The 13,690-nt window shown below is 42.4% G+C and overlaps 1 protein-coding gene across 3 annotated transcripts in view; it reads right to left on the minus strand.

The window, feature by feature from the left end:
• ptenb (phosphatase and tensin homolog B) overlaps positions 1-13,690 on the minus strand; it is a 32,557-nt gene that overhangs the window by 17,844 nt on the left and 1,023 nt on the right. For 2 of the 3 annotated variants that reach the window (XR_009522923.1, XM_060036933.1), the window contains exons 2-9: positions 7,876-7,960; positions 7,567-7,611; positions 7,390-7,433; positions 6,889-7,127; positions 6,189-6,330; positions 3,995-4,066; positions 2,410-2,576; positions 297-545 (exon numbers count right to left, since the gene is read on the minus strand). Coding sequence is in view for 2 of the 3 variants with exons in the window: in XM_060036933.1 (XP_059892916.1) it covers positions 297-545; positions 2,410-2,576; positions 3,995-4,066; positions 6,189-6,330; positions 6,889-7,127; positions 7,390-7,433; positions 7,567-7,611; positions 7,876-7,960 (1,043 nt within the window). In the remaining variant the exon portion in view is untranslated. The remainder of the gene's footprint in view (positions 1-296; positions 546-2,409; positions 2,577-3,994; positions 4,067-6,188; positions 6,331-6,888; positions 7,128-7,389; positions 7,434-7,566; positions 7,612-7,875; positions 7,961-13,690) is intronic. The other variant, XM_060036934.1, reaches the window with a different exon arrangement.

Here is a 13,690-nt window from a genome sequence, read left to right on the forward strand (position 1 = left end):
TTGGCCTTGATAGCAACGCTGCTTTAAGACATGCCCTGCTCTCAAGAGCTGCACTATGTTCTGACTGACTGTACTGATAGGACAACTATAAAACCAAACGTTGTTTCTGATTCCTTTAGCTACGCAATTACAATTTTCAATTCAGGTTCAGTTATTGTAGCTGCTCCAATATTGTCTGTATTGGTTATTGTCACTTCAAAGAAATAACAAAGTGATAAATCCCTGAAATGCATAATATATGGTATGGAATGTCGTGGGCACCACCAGGGAAAAGTAATAACGTGACCCGACTGTACCTTAAAATTTGGGGAGAAATATCTGTTGGCCTTGTCTTTATTGGCCTTGTCAAGGTCATTCTTTGTCAGTGACAGCACCAAGAAGTCCCGGTCGCTGTCTGGAACGCCGCCCCCGCCCGTCCCCTGGTTCTCGAGGACTCCGTCCACTCGCTCCCGCTGTGTCCCGGCGCTGCCGTTTTCCAGCCTCTCCACATGCTCCTCGGGCCCGGGGATGAAGAAGGTGTTGACCCAGAAGTGGAACATCTTGTCCTGAAGAGTGGCAAAAGGGGGGCATGTAGGGTTATCTTCCTTGTACAACTCTATTACTGTTGTTACGAATGGGAGTGCAAGAAGGAGTGCCTCAGGGTTCAATTTTCAGCCCCTTGCTGTTTAGCACACCTCTATCTATAAAGCAAGGAATCTCTATGCATTTCTTGCGCATATCTCTAGAACAGTTAATCTAAATCGGCTTCAGAGTCAATGTGTATAGCTGAGGACCTGAGGAAGTAGGGCTGTGCGATATGGTAAAAAATGAAAATCCCGATACATTTTCTCCATTTCACGATATACGATATATTTCTCGATATTTTGAAATCTCCTTTAAAGGACCCCATGAAATCACACTTTTACCCTTTACTGTTTTCACTACAATCCTTTTAGACTATATACCATTCTTGGTTAACTTCCCAGGTGGTTTCCATCAAAACATTTTATATTTTCATGTTAGTGATTAATCACAATTGAGTTAAAATAAGATATTTTTTTAATTCAAACAAAGCACAAACTGCAAAAACAATCTTCAAAATTACAAAAAAGGGTTAATATAAAACTGAGCAGCTCAGAACAATGAGAAAGAGAGAGGGAGAGAGAGAAATATAAACATTAATAGGCTTATAAGCAATAAGGCTGAATCATCAAAAAATATTTTACACAAAAAACTAATTTAGGCAGCATTTTCTTATGTAGGCCATTGCAATGAATTAAACTAAAACGTTATAAACTCATTTTGATACAATGTGTTCGATATTTTTGAGCCCATTGAATTAATTTATTTAGGAATTGTAGGTGTGCTGCCCTCTACCCCAAGCGCCTTGCCGGGGTCGACAGATAGATAACTCCTCTCCCCAACAAACCACGCAGACACGTCCCAGTTAACTCTTTATGGTTGCTTGAAGTAGGTTAAAACAACAATGTTTTCCGAGGCTAACTTATAGCTAGAGAAGTAGCATAAGACGAGGCAGCACCTTGTATTCCGATTGTGTGTGTTACGGAGCGTGCAGCTGGTAACCATGATCGACATCAGATAATAATTCATTGATTTAGTTACAGCATCATTGTGTGATAATGCTCTCCGAATGCACTTTGGGGAAAACACTAGCGTGATACGGGGTTGTGTGCGTATCTGATCAGATCAGACAAGAAGTTACAAGCATTGGTGTGTTTTACTCCACGTCCTCCTCTCGATGTCCCAAATACTGCCAGATCACTGATCCCTTATTAGTTCTTTTAGGAACCAGCAGTTTGTCCGCTTCCACGTTTTATTTGTCGATTGAATTGGCTGAGGATACACTGTATGCTACACTGAGCCGGCCGGCGCTACAAACCGTAAGAAGCTTGAAAATGAGTGTCCACCCTTCCGCACCTAGATGTCGCGTGGGATTGGTTGGTAAAATATTAGAAATAATAATTGTATGTATCTCACACAGCGATTTCGGAGATCGCACAGCCCTATGAGGAAGTGCAGTCTCTACTTATTTAGACACACCTTCAATATTATTCAACTTTGAACCAAACAACCAGCGGCGCTCTGTGCAACAGCGGACCGGAGCTTCAGGACTTGCAAAGCTTGCAAAGACACCTTATTCTCACTGCTCCCGACGAGCTGACTGTCGCCTTGCATGTTTGAAACCGCAGTCGGTGTGTGAAATTGTGCATGAATGGGTGAATGTTATTGTAAAGCGCTTTGAGTGGCCACTAGTCAAGTGGTTAAGGGCTATATGAATGCAGTCAAATTACAAACAGACTCTAGCGTGTCCTCAACTATGTCAAACTATGTCGGCAAGGCTACGTTGGACACAGGCCCATCAACACCTTTACAGATGTAGCAATGCATTGGTGTGGGTCGGGGGCTCACCTTCTTCATCATTTTGTTCTGCTTGTGGAAGAACTCTACTTTGATGTCCCCGCAGACAGGAAGTGGCTGGGGGAACTCGAAGAACATGAGACGTTCTTCTCTCCGTGTGTGGGTTGGGTTGGACGTGTGGATCTTTACCTTCACCTGGTACACCACAAACTGGGGATCTGGACGAGAGAATGGAGGGGAATAGATGTTGTAAATTAAATAAATAATACTAGCAAAATTTGAAAACTAGGGCTGCAAATTTATAGCATCTTCCCTCAACTATTATTAAAAATTGTATAATGAGCTCGCGGATTGGTCATTACAAAAAGATAGGCCCATAACCCCATATCACAGAATGAAATTATTTGGCTCAGCCAATCTACTGTTTTAATTGCACTCCTAATGATATTGGAAAAAAAAATACTGACAATTGGTCCCCAATTTGCTTTCATGTGGTTTCAGATGCGTTTCAGTTCTCACTAACAGAACTGGACTTCAGCTACATTCCACCAATAGCAATGTATGAAAGGGGTACTCCAGGGTCCCATTTTTGGGCCCATGCCGTTTACAGTGCATATACAGATAATTACTGTGCGGCACGAAAATATCCAAACTTTGAAAACAATGAGAGTCAAAATGATTTGACTTTAAGATAGTTCTCTTAGCGTGGAAGAATTTCCATCATGAACAATTCACAAATTCTAGACAATGAAAATGAAAGTGGAAAAAAGTGTTTCCCCAAAATAGCATTTGCACAAGGCAAGTTCCATTTAAATTCAACTGTTCAGAAATCCCCAACCCTTCGTCAATTCTCATAAGACACCCATCCCACTTCCCCATCTCCTATCAATATGAGAAGTACAATAACATCTCTTATCCTCTCTTTTTATGTCTTCTGATCCCGTTTGGAAACATTGAAGAGCATTCATTAGTTTAACTCAAATGCAACAATGAATGCATCACTCCAGTCAACACAGCATACAGAGTGCGATAAAGAGAGGTAAAGAAGAGTGGCATCTGAAGTCACCAGATTAGAAATGCAGTATTTTCCTCCTGATTTTGGCAGTATGAGTTTTGTGACTCTGGCCGTTCACTTTAACAGTAGCCACCGAAACAGCAGAAAGTTAAAGAAGCCTATTTTTAGAAACCATCTGCCAGTGTGGTTAGCATATGAAAATTTAAATTACTAAAAGTTTGAAATCAGCTTAGGAAAGCAATTTAAGAAACCCCAGTCAGGAAATTAAGGTTTGCAGAAAGGAACTCTCTGCAACCACAATGCATCTCTTAAAGGACACAGTATGTGGCAGGCACACACAGAATATACATACTGGCACATATTGAAAAGCAGAAAAGGGCAGTGAATGAAGGTCTTGGAATAATACAATTTTATTTCTTTAGTGATAAACGATAGCATCTGTAAAATAATCATCCATTTAAAAATTAAGATATACCTTTTGCGATACTCGTATGATGCATACGATGAATAAACTGACGCTTTACATGCCAACGTGGAGATGTTTGACCAAGAATAAGCAATTAAACATGTAAAAACAGACCAAAGTGAAGGTATGAATGAAGTAAATCTGGTTAGTTTTACCCCAGTGCCAATTCCCTCTCCTGAAGCCATGAGGAATCACCGCATCGCTCTTGTTTTTTACGGCAGAGTCTCCTTGAAAAGAGAGGAAAAGAGATCAACACACACACACACACACACACACACACACACACACATACACACATACACACTAGAGCTGGGTGATACTTATCATAAAACTATTTCAAATGACCCAAAGAATATGTAATGGCTGCTTTGGCTTTAAAAAACGCACAGAAGATTCAATGGAAGAAACGGTCTCTTGGAGGTTGATCAAGCACATACAGTGAGAAAGCATAAATTGTGGGTTAATCTTAAAGAGTCTACCGAGATCACAACATGGGCTCAATTTACTGTCATGCACCCTGCGAGACCAAGAAAGATTAACATTATTTCACGCACGATATCTCAAACGACATAAGTCCTGGGCGATAACTAGTCCCATATTGTGTTATTGATATGCTTATCACCCAGCCCTACAAGCACCCATGACATCAGAGACTGGAGATAGGGAGAGAGTATGCCAAGTTTGGCAGGGGATGGATTTAAAAATTAAAATATATAGAAAGGACGCAAGAAATACGAAAAATATTAATCAAATATGCAGTCAATATCCGTGCGGATTTGAGTATTCATTTTGTAGGTCCTTTTTTTTGGAGCAAATTAACTCTAAGTCTGTTTCTAGCTGTCATTTATACAGAACATGTGCGTTACACCAACCGACCTAGTAGAATACACTTGATCGTGTCTTTCTTTCACTTTGCAAAAAATGATATGCTTATGATTTGCTTGATGGATGCTTGTTTACTCGAGCACACGTTTGTACCCCTACCAACTAGAGACCCATACGACTAAAGCCTTTGGTGTGGCGTAACCCCTGCTTTACCATGGGATTTGAATGGACGATGCAGTTAGTGAAGGAACTATGCCGAAATATTTCCAGTTATACCCACGCACATGGTTTTGAGGAGCCCACACTTGTAGACCGCGGTCTCAAGCACTCATGACATTAACATGGGCTTGTTAACTTCATTGAGTAGCAGTTGGAGGAAAACTGTGAAAATGTCTGGCTGTTTTTCTTCCAATGTTGGATTAATAGTGACCTCTTCCTTTTGTGTATTGATCCTTTAATGTATTTTTTTTATTTTTAATATAAAGGTGGTACCCTGCACTCTGCCCTGCACCATGGCACAGGATAATGAACCAATTAAAAGCTAGGTGCTAACTCCATGTCACACACACCATCATTAGGAATCTTGAAGAAATGTTACTACAAAAAGGAGGCAGACCACAACAGAGGAAAATGACAGAAACCAAGTGTATCAGGACTTGCTCCATGTGCGAGTTCCCAGGCCTAAAAAGGCTGCAGTTCCAATGCATATGCAGCATGGCACACATGGTTCACTGCTAGTACAATAGGGTTAGTAAGAACACTCAAAGCATGGCGTCAAACGGAGGGAGGATCACTAGCTAGTCAACCAGTACAATTTTCAGACGAGGTTTGGATACAATTGAGTTGAATCATGTACAGTTAAACCCACAGTGTTTACATTTGACATTTATCATGGCATAGATTGATGAACGTGAGCAGAAGGAATAGTTTGTTTTGCAACCAACATTTCAGCCTTAGACTGGAGGATGGGGCCAAAAAGAACAACACGATAAGTCTATTAAGTTGATCAATAATTCTCACAATATATATTTAATGATGATAATAATGCCAAATTTACAGTTTCAAGAGTTCTTTGTGTATTTTGGGAACAAATACTGCATCAATACCAATCGGTAAAGTATAGCTCAGTTTCAGCCAATCTGAAAGATCCGAAAAAAGCGTTTTCACTGCGATGGCACTTTCCCCGAGGGTGGTCTTTACAGTCCCTGCTAACAAATGCCACTATCCCATTTCTACCCCTTACCCCTTCCCCCTCCCACTTGTTTTGAAGGGGTAAGGGGAAGGCGTAAGGGGTAAAAATGGGATTGGGCCTAACCCAATCCCATTTCTACCCCTTACCCCTTCCCCTTACCCCTTCAAAACAAGGGGGAGGGGGAAGGGGAAGGGGTATGGGGTAGAAATGGGATTGGGCCTTAAATCTCCACATTTCCATTATATATAGAAGCTGCAGCCAAAGAGCGTGTTCCATCAAGGGAAAGTGACCGAGATAGACAATAGACTGATGATGATAGTAATCAAACTTACTGCATGTTCCTCCGGTGAACATGGGGACCGTTTCAAAGACCATCTTGTGGAACAACAGGGCCACCGGCTTGTAGTCCAGGTTGTTCCGCAGGAGGTGGCTGTAGTAGTACACATATCTCCTCTGGCTCGGGATGGTAACTCCCTGAAGAAGCAAATATTGGGTAAGATGATGCTGATACGGACCCAATACGTTCCGGAAGGAGACATCTAAACGCTTCTTTAGTAAAGATGCCTTTTAATTGCGGTTCTGCTCATCAACACTGAACAATTTTCTAGGCTGCCGAGTGTTTTGCCGGAGTACCAACTAAATGTTTATGGTGCCATGCAAGGCAGACGGACACAGGGAAATAAATGCATACATAAACCAAAGACCCTATTTATAACAATGTTGACCATGGACAACAATTCTGGCCCACGTCTATAAAGGTGAGTCAAAAGTGATGCTACCATATTAGCTAGCTTTATTACAACAGTTTAAGATGTGGTTTATTGATCTCAGACTGGAAATGCGGGATAAACCATATTCATTCAGATACGCTCATCAGAACTCTTCATGGGCCATATGACAAAACATAGACACGAGTGATACATGCGTGCATACCTACAAAATTTCACTGTGACGAAAAGAAAAAAAAAACATCAAACTGACAAAAGCAACACCAAAACAACAGACCTAGGAATGGACAGACGGGCGGCTCACCTTTTTGTCCCGGGTGCGGACCTCTCCGTAGAAGTCCAGGGCCTCCTGGGCCTTGAGGAACTTGCCCCGGTGCAGCAGGTAGGCACAGATCATGACTCCGGTCCGGCCCTTGCCCGCCTTGCAGTGGATGGCAGCCACGTGGTTGTCATCCTCGCTCAGCCACTGGTCCAGGTCCTCACAGAAGGGCTTTATGAGCTCCAGCTGGGGGGGGTTGTGGTCCTCGAACGGGTACTGGGCCACTGAAGGCAGGGGGAGAGGGAGGGAGGGAGGCGGGCGAGGCGGGTTTATTTGTACAGTGCATTTCATTACACAAGGCAGACGATTCAACATAAGGCGGAGGTAATCTGGGGGCATCCTTAGTCTTTAACGTACACCGCTTAAATCTGGAGTACATGATTCACACATATTTTACCAAAACCCCACAGTAACGCAAGAAAAATGTAATATAAATCAATGGCTTTGGGTTATATGTGAACATTAACACACACACACTTATCTTACCTCTGCAGTTGAACTTTGCGGTGTCATACTGCCGCTCTACACATCTTGGGAACAAAAAGTAGGAGAATGTTAACAAATTACCTTTAAAATATATTTGACATGGAGCACAACTACAGGTTAAATCTGGGTCGCCACAAGCATCCCCAAGCAAAAGGCAGATGTCCTCATGATACTTACAGATTGTAAATCTTGTAGTGATTCTTGTGTTTGGAGTCCAGGAACCTGGGATCAGTAAAGAGTAAAAGACAGACATTTAATAAAAAAGTGCAGGCCTACTGTTGGTGTTCAGGCACAAAACACCTAAAAAAGGTACATCATTGACAGAGATACACAACAGAATGCGAGAGGGAGATCGAAAGGGAGACGGATGATTCATGGAGAACCGGAAGGCAATGTCAAGGTCAGGTGGGAGGGCCTGTTAACCAATACAAAGACTGACATGTTCAAGCAGGCACGTATGACAAGCACAGACACACGCACACTTACCGTACAACGTCATCTATGTTGTTGCGGTAGACGCCCTCTAGCTTCTCTGCAGGGAACCCCATGGCGATGATGTTGGGGTATATGTCTGAACACACGTTTGGTTAAGAAAAAACAGGACACACACAGCTTTAACAGCCCTTCCTGGTCATGTTTTCGATGAGGAGGGACGGCGGTGAGAGAGAGAGAGAAAGCTTATCAATTATTCATTGGAGATTGTCCAAGTGAACTTTCAAATTTTTTCCCGTCCCGGTGTTACCAGGGTGAGTTGGCTTTGAACCTTCGAACATATCTAAAGACCCCTGGAAGTCACCGTTGATACACTGACTACAGTATGGGGAGAATAGACAAACAGCAGCCACTGCATCAGTGATTGGCATGGCAGTGTCATTCTTGTACACGATGAAAACATGCACGGGTGGTCTATAAAACTGACCAGGTGCAGTCAAAATCCCTAACTTCTTATACGATATTCCTATACATTTCTACTCCTTTAAGTCGTCCCCCCCCCCCCCCCACACTCATCTCTTTGTCTCTCGGACCCCCTGGGGTTTGAAAGCCGCGGTACACCGATGCAACACAGAAGGAAAAAAAAATCTGCATGCAGGCTTCCAGCGCGACCGTGTTTAGCAACGCAACAACGTGATAAACGTTAACAAAACCATGGCGGTGGAAGCGATAGGAGAAGCGAGAGAAGACGCAGGTGTGGAATGGTTTCAAATCATGACATCATTGATTCTTAGACAATGGGGTTGATACCAGTACCCCCCCCCCCCCCCCCCCCAACCCCTCTCTGCCCCTCTCTCTTGCTCAGTCTACCCGTCTCTTTCTAACTCCACTTGAGCAAAATGGATTTTGTTGTAGATTCTGAACGCAAAGTTTGAGCAGTCCAGCACCATCCTCTCAATTTTTCCAGCGTTTCCCCCGCCTCTCCCTTCAGCTCATCGGTGTCACTCTCTCCCCTGCCTGCCTCTTAAATCATGACATCATGGATGCATCTGCTATAGAAACACAATCACAGAACCAACCTAGAGAACCATGGGTTTTGCAGACTGTAGAACGCCATGTTTGCGTCGCACCTCTGCAACGCGAAGAGGACGTTCGGTGCAACTAGGAATGCCATCAGCACGTTCCGCTCATCCCTCCTCCACCCTCTTCCCTTTCTTTTATCCCTCCTCCCCTCTCCCCCTTTTCCCCCTCTCTCTCTCTCTCTCTCGGTGTCCCTCACGTCAAATTGACTCTGAATATATCTGAGCGGGATCGCGTCCAAGTCAGTTTCAGTTTTCTTTTCTTCTTCACCAGACAACTCAAAGGGTGGGGCGAAGCCAGTCAAGCGAGACAACAACACACATTCTCTTCTTTCTCCGAAGAGCAGGGGGGCCTTTCTCAGAGCTTCACTCCTCCTCGGCGCTCCCTCTCCAGCATCTGTGCCTTCTCTCTCACTCCGTATTCCACCAGCATAAGGCACTCCATTACCACCATTATCAGAATATTGCCATTACATTCAACGTGGCAAAATGATCCGTGCTCAGTGAAAAAATGTCATGGGGTTGACAACCAGTGGTCAAGAACAATACGCGAGAGATATTGACAATGGATGATACATTCCTTCTTTATCACCTATTGCTTTGGGCAAGGGCTTGGGACTGTGCCTATGGAATACCTTTCCATGACCCCCAAACCCGACCCTTTAATAATGCATCGTGTATAAAGTGTATTTGAAAATCCGCCTTGCATTCAGTCGCGGTTTGATCCATCCGTTAATGGTGTGTTTAGTGTGCGTGTATGGGGGTCTTTGTGGGCGAATATCAGTCCACCGAGTCCGAAAGCGCATCTATCGCTCCCTTGCTTCATTCAAACAGAGCCCCTCTCCACTTCCTCTTTGTCTACTTCCAGCATCACTCGCTTTCAACCCCGCCTCCCGTCTCTTCGCCACTTCCATACGTCTCCATATACCCCCCTCCATCATCCCGTCATTTTCTTTTCCTTTAGCACCGGGTCAATTTTTTTAATTTTTTTCTAGTGCCTCGTTCTGCCACCTTACCCTCTCGCGTACTTGCTTTCCGCTTGAGAAAGGAATGACATCATCGATGTAGCCATCGTTGTGCCAACCAAAGTCTGCCCTCTAACAGGTTCACGTTAATAAGAGCCCAGAGAGAGAGAGAGAGAGAGAGAGAGAGAGCGAGAGACACAGAGAGAGAGGCACCGACAGTTGAGACACAGAGAGACAGAGAGAAACCTTTAGTATAATTAATCTTCTGTTAAAAAGATTGTTTTATAAAAGCAAAGGTTTTGGTTTAAAGCTGTATGGTGATCGGTCCGCAATGCCGGCAATGCAGTTCATGTCTAAGCGTCCTGAATGTTCGGCTAAACAGAAAAAGCTTTGTTTGCTTTGAAAATCTAAACCACATCAAATAACCTCTGAACAATTTCAGTCCCTCACTTAAATATCCAACAAAATAGGGAATGCAGTAAATAATAAGAAAAACCTGTTTAGTAAGCACCCCAAATATATATATTTTTTTTAATACAAATCTGCAGTACTGTCCTAATGTAACAAAACAGCATTTCGAAACGATCATGAATAGATAACCAAGAAGTTCTAAGCAACTTAATAAAATAGGATTTGTGCCCGTTTCCCGTTATTAATTTCTGCTGCCGTTTCCACCGGGGAGACCTCCCAGTCTCTTCCACCAACAGAATAATTGAATTATGCATACTAAAATGACCTATTTTGTCAAGCTAGGCCTACTACTCAGCAATGCTAAGGCAGACAGCATCCTTGAAAAAACCAAACTAAGAACACACACATCCCTCAAAACACAAAATTCTCTCAAATCCTGTCATGGCTAAATGTTGCGAAGCTAGACAAACGTTTTGTTTTTTCTGAATTCACCAAGAGGGTAACCAAGTAGACTGCAGATTATTTGAATTATGCATACTAAAAATGACCTATTTTGCTCGTTCTCTGTGATGCTGCAGGAATTAAGACACATGAGCCTCCAGCTGGTTGGTACATGTTGAGAAATTCAGACCATTTGGGCCAGGGAAACGTTTATGGGACCAGGGAGAGGTTTATGAGACCTGGCCACACGATTATTGCAGATTGCCCTGTTAAATGCCAATTACACATTGTCCTTCATCCACTCCAAGCACCGTATGACTCAGCCTACAGATAAGCAAATCTGCCGCTTTATTCTGCACAAGATGTACCTAGTCCAATGGAATGACATCAAACTAAATATATGTAAACATATGTAAAATGTGTCTCTTTGAGATGCAGCAATTTTGCACTTGCAGGAAATTGAAAGAACAACACAGCCATATCCTTCACAACAATGGTGTCCAAATACTAATCTTCAAATTAAAATAGCACAGTGGAGTGGGGTTAGCCAATATAAGCATGACCCCTTCCTATTTCAGTCAGCAGATGGCAAAATGAATAGGGCTACAAAGATCCAACTGTACGCCTCCAGTACAGGCTCCATTGACAGCTAATATCAACCCTGCTAAAGTATCCCAGACTAAGTAAATAATCGGCTGCATACCCAAAAGGCAATATGCTGTAGCGGGCCCAGCTTCATTATCCCTCTGCATGAAAATATTGAATTCCACCGTTTGGGAGGGTGTTTAACAAATTGAAGATCGAGTTTTAAATTCAAGTTTAAAAGCACCAGCTCCATGTTATGGATCGGCATCCAGCCAAATTCAAGTAGCTCAATGCAAATGCACTTTAATGTGATTGTGATTTTTCAAGTCCTTTTTCAAGAGAATCTACTAATAACGTAGCCATTTTTTAGTTATACAAGTTAAAGGGATAATGATTTTGATATATGGTGAGAGTATTCCACTTTTTCAAGTTCATCTATGTAAACCAAAGACAAAAAATATTTCTTCATTAACTGCCACTTGTAACAAATACTAATGGACCCCACAGTTGACATCCAAGTCTTTGAGACTAATTGCAATTGTTTACTGCATACACCATTTAACAACTCCCTTGCAAGGAATTGCTCCCGACTCATTTTGTAAACATTACCCCCCCCCCCCCCATCTAAATAGCAGTGCGATGCAGGGAATTGTATCTTTTAGAAATAAATTCACTACAAATATTGAAGCAGCACAAAATGATACGATGAAATTAGATACGTTTGGATTCGCCTTACCTTAGTGCTGCATGTAACTCTTTAAGACAAGGAATAGACAACACATTTTAACCCAAACTAGGGTACATCACGTCTAACCAGTGTCATACAATGCAATGGTCTCTTATCACAATATTGACATTGGCCGGTACCAGCATCACCAAGCTTCTGCTATGCACCACGTCCACCATATAGGGCGACACTTGCATTACAGTGTGTGATAATATGTACTCCTCATTAATCTTGTCACTTTTCACACGTTTTAATTGACAGCAAATGGTGTGTTTTTATGCCACATTCCCCGATAGTTAATTGGTTCTCACATGCAAGTGACAGCCAAGGGGTTTTCATTCACTCTGACTCAAAGTTGAAGGAGGTCTTTATTTCTACTATAATATGCAATGCAGTATAATAAGTGGAACCAGTCATTATAGCCGTGGTTTCTCGTGCTGCCTCTGTGTTCGGATGGGGCATCATCGCTTCTCAAAGACGCTTTACTCAATTTGTGCGCGACGTCCAAAATTAGATTCCTACTGACAATTCTTTGTTGCCATTACAAAAGGCTGACACACTATGGGTGCGAATCGTGATTTTGCAACACTGCATCAGGTAAATTGATAAGCCATTACAATTAACTTCAGATTTGTCCAGTTATATTAGCAGATAAAGCACTGACGTGAATTGATTTCATAAAGCAATAACTATTGCATTTCCCGTCGAGGTATAATCTGCCAAGAACGGTATCGCATAATGCCTTGAGTGACCTTTGGTCCTGTGTACCGACTACCACGTTTAAGCGTGTCCACAAATTAGAATCTAAGGCCAATCTAGAACAATTATCCATCAGAAAGGCTACTCTGCCAAGTTCCAACTAAAGCCAGGCTGACGGTGCCCTGTCCACTGGAGTATATTCAATTTAACACAGTAATGACATAGGTTAGGTAAGCTTAATTTATGCAGGTACGACTGAAGGTAGGTTTAATCATTAAATGGATATCTTCGTATTTAGAAGTTAAGAAAGTCTAGCTCATTTCACTAAAATGTGTCACAATCGATCAACGCTCTTTGCGTTCACTAGTGATAGCTTTTTGTTGAGTTTATAATATTGCATTAATGGAATACATGTTGCAGGCGTTAATATTTGATTTTAAAATATGCACATTAAACATCGAGCACGTACTTGCCAAAAACGTTTCGGTTCCTCTATCCCCCCAAAAAAACTACCCCAAAACTGACCGGTCAAATCGTCTCATGTGTAAATAAGCAAAGCAATGTGGAACCAAATAAAGGGACGGCAGGTTCCAAGTAATCAAATAGGTTATAGTAATACATAATCAAATAATCATTATGAAAACATGCCCTCCTATTGTACTCAAATAGTGGCACCTTTAACTTGACAGCCACTCATTTGGATGTACCCTATAATGGTTCGTTTTCCAAATTGTAAATAATGATCATGTGCAGCTTCTTAACCCCGACATGCGATTATTGGTTTGCATGTTCGCATAGCAAGACCAATATCAACAGAGGTCCAGCTCATGCTGCGTCTTATTCGAGAGCTCCTGTCTGCGCTCTTGCTGATGCAATGCCAATAACCATAGACAGGCTGGCTTAGCGTGGCTAGCTAACCAACTACGTGGGTATCGAGCTGCGTAACCATACATTAGTGTCCA

This window comes from Gadus macrocephalus, chromosome 18, assembly GCF_031168955.1.
Source record: "Gadus macrocephalus chromosome 18, ASM3116895v1".
Classification (NCBI taxonomy): Eukaryota; Metazoa; Chordata; class Actinopteri; order Gadiformes; family Gadidae; genus Gadus; species Gadus macrocephalus.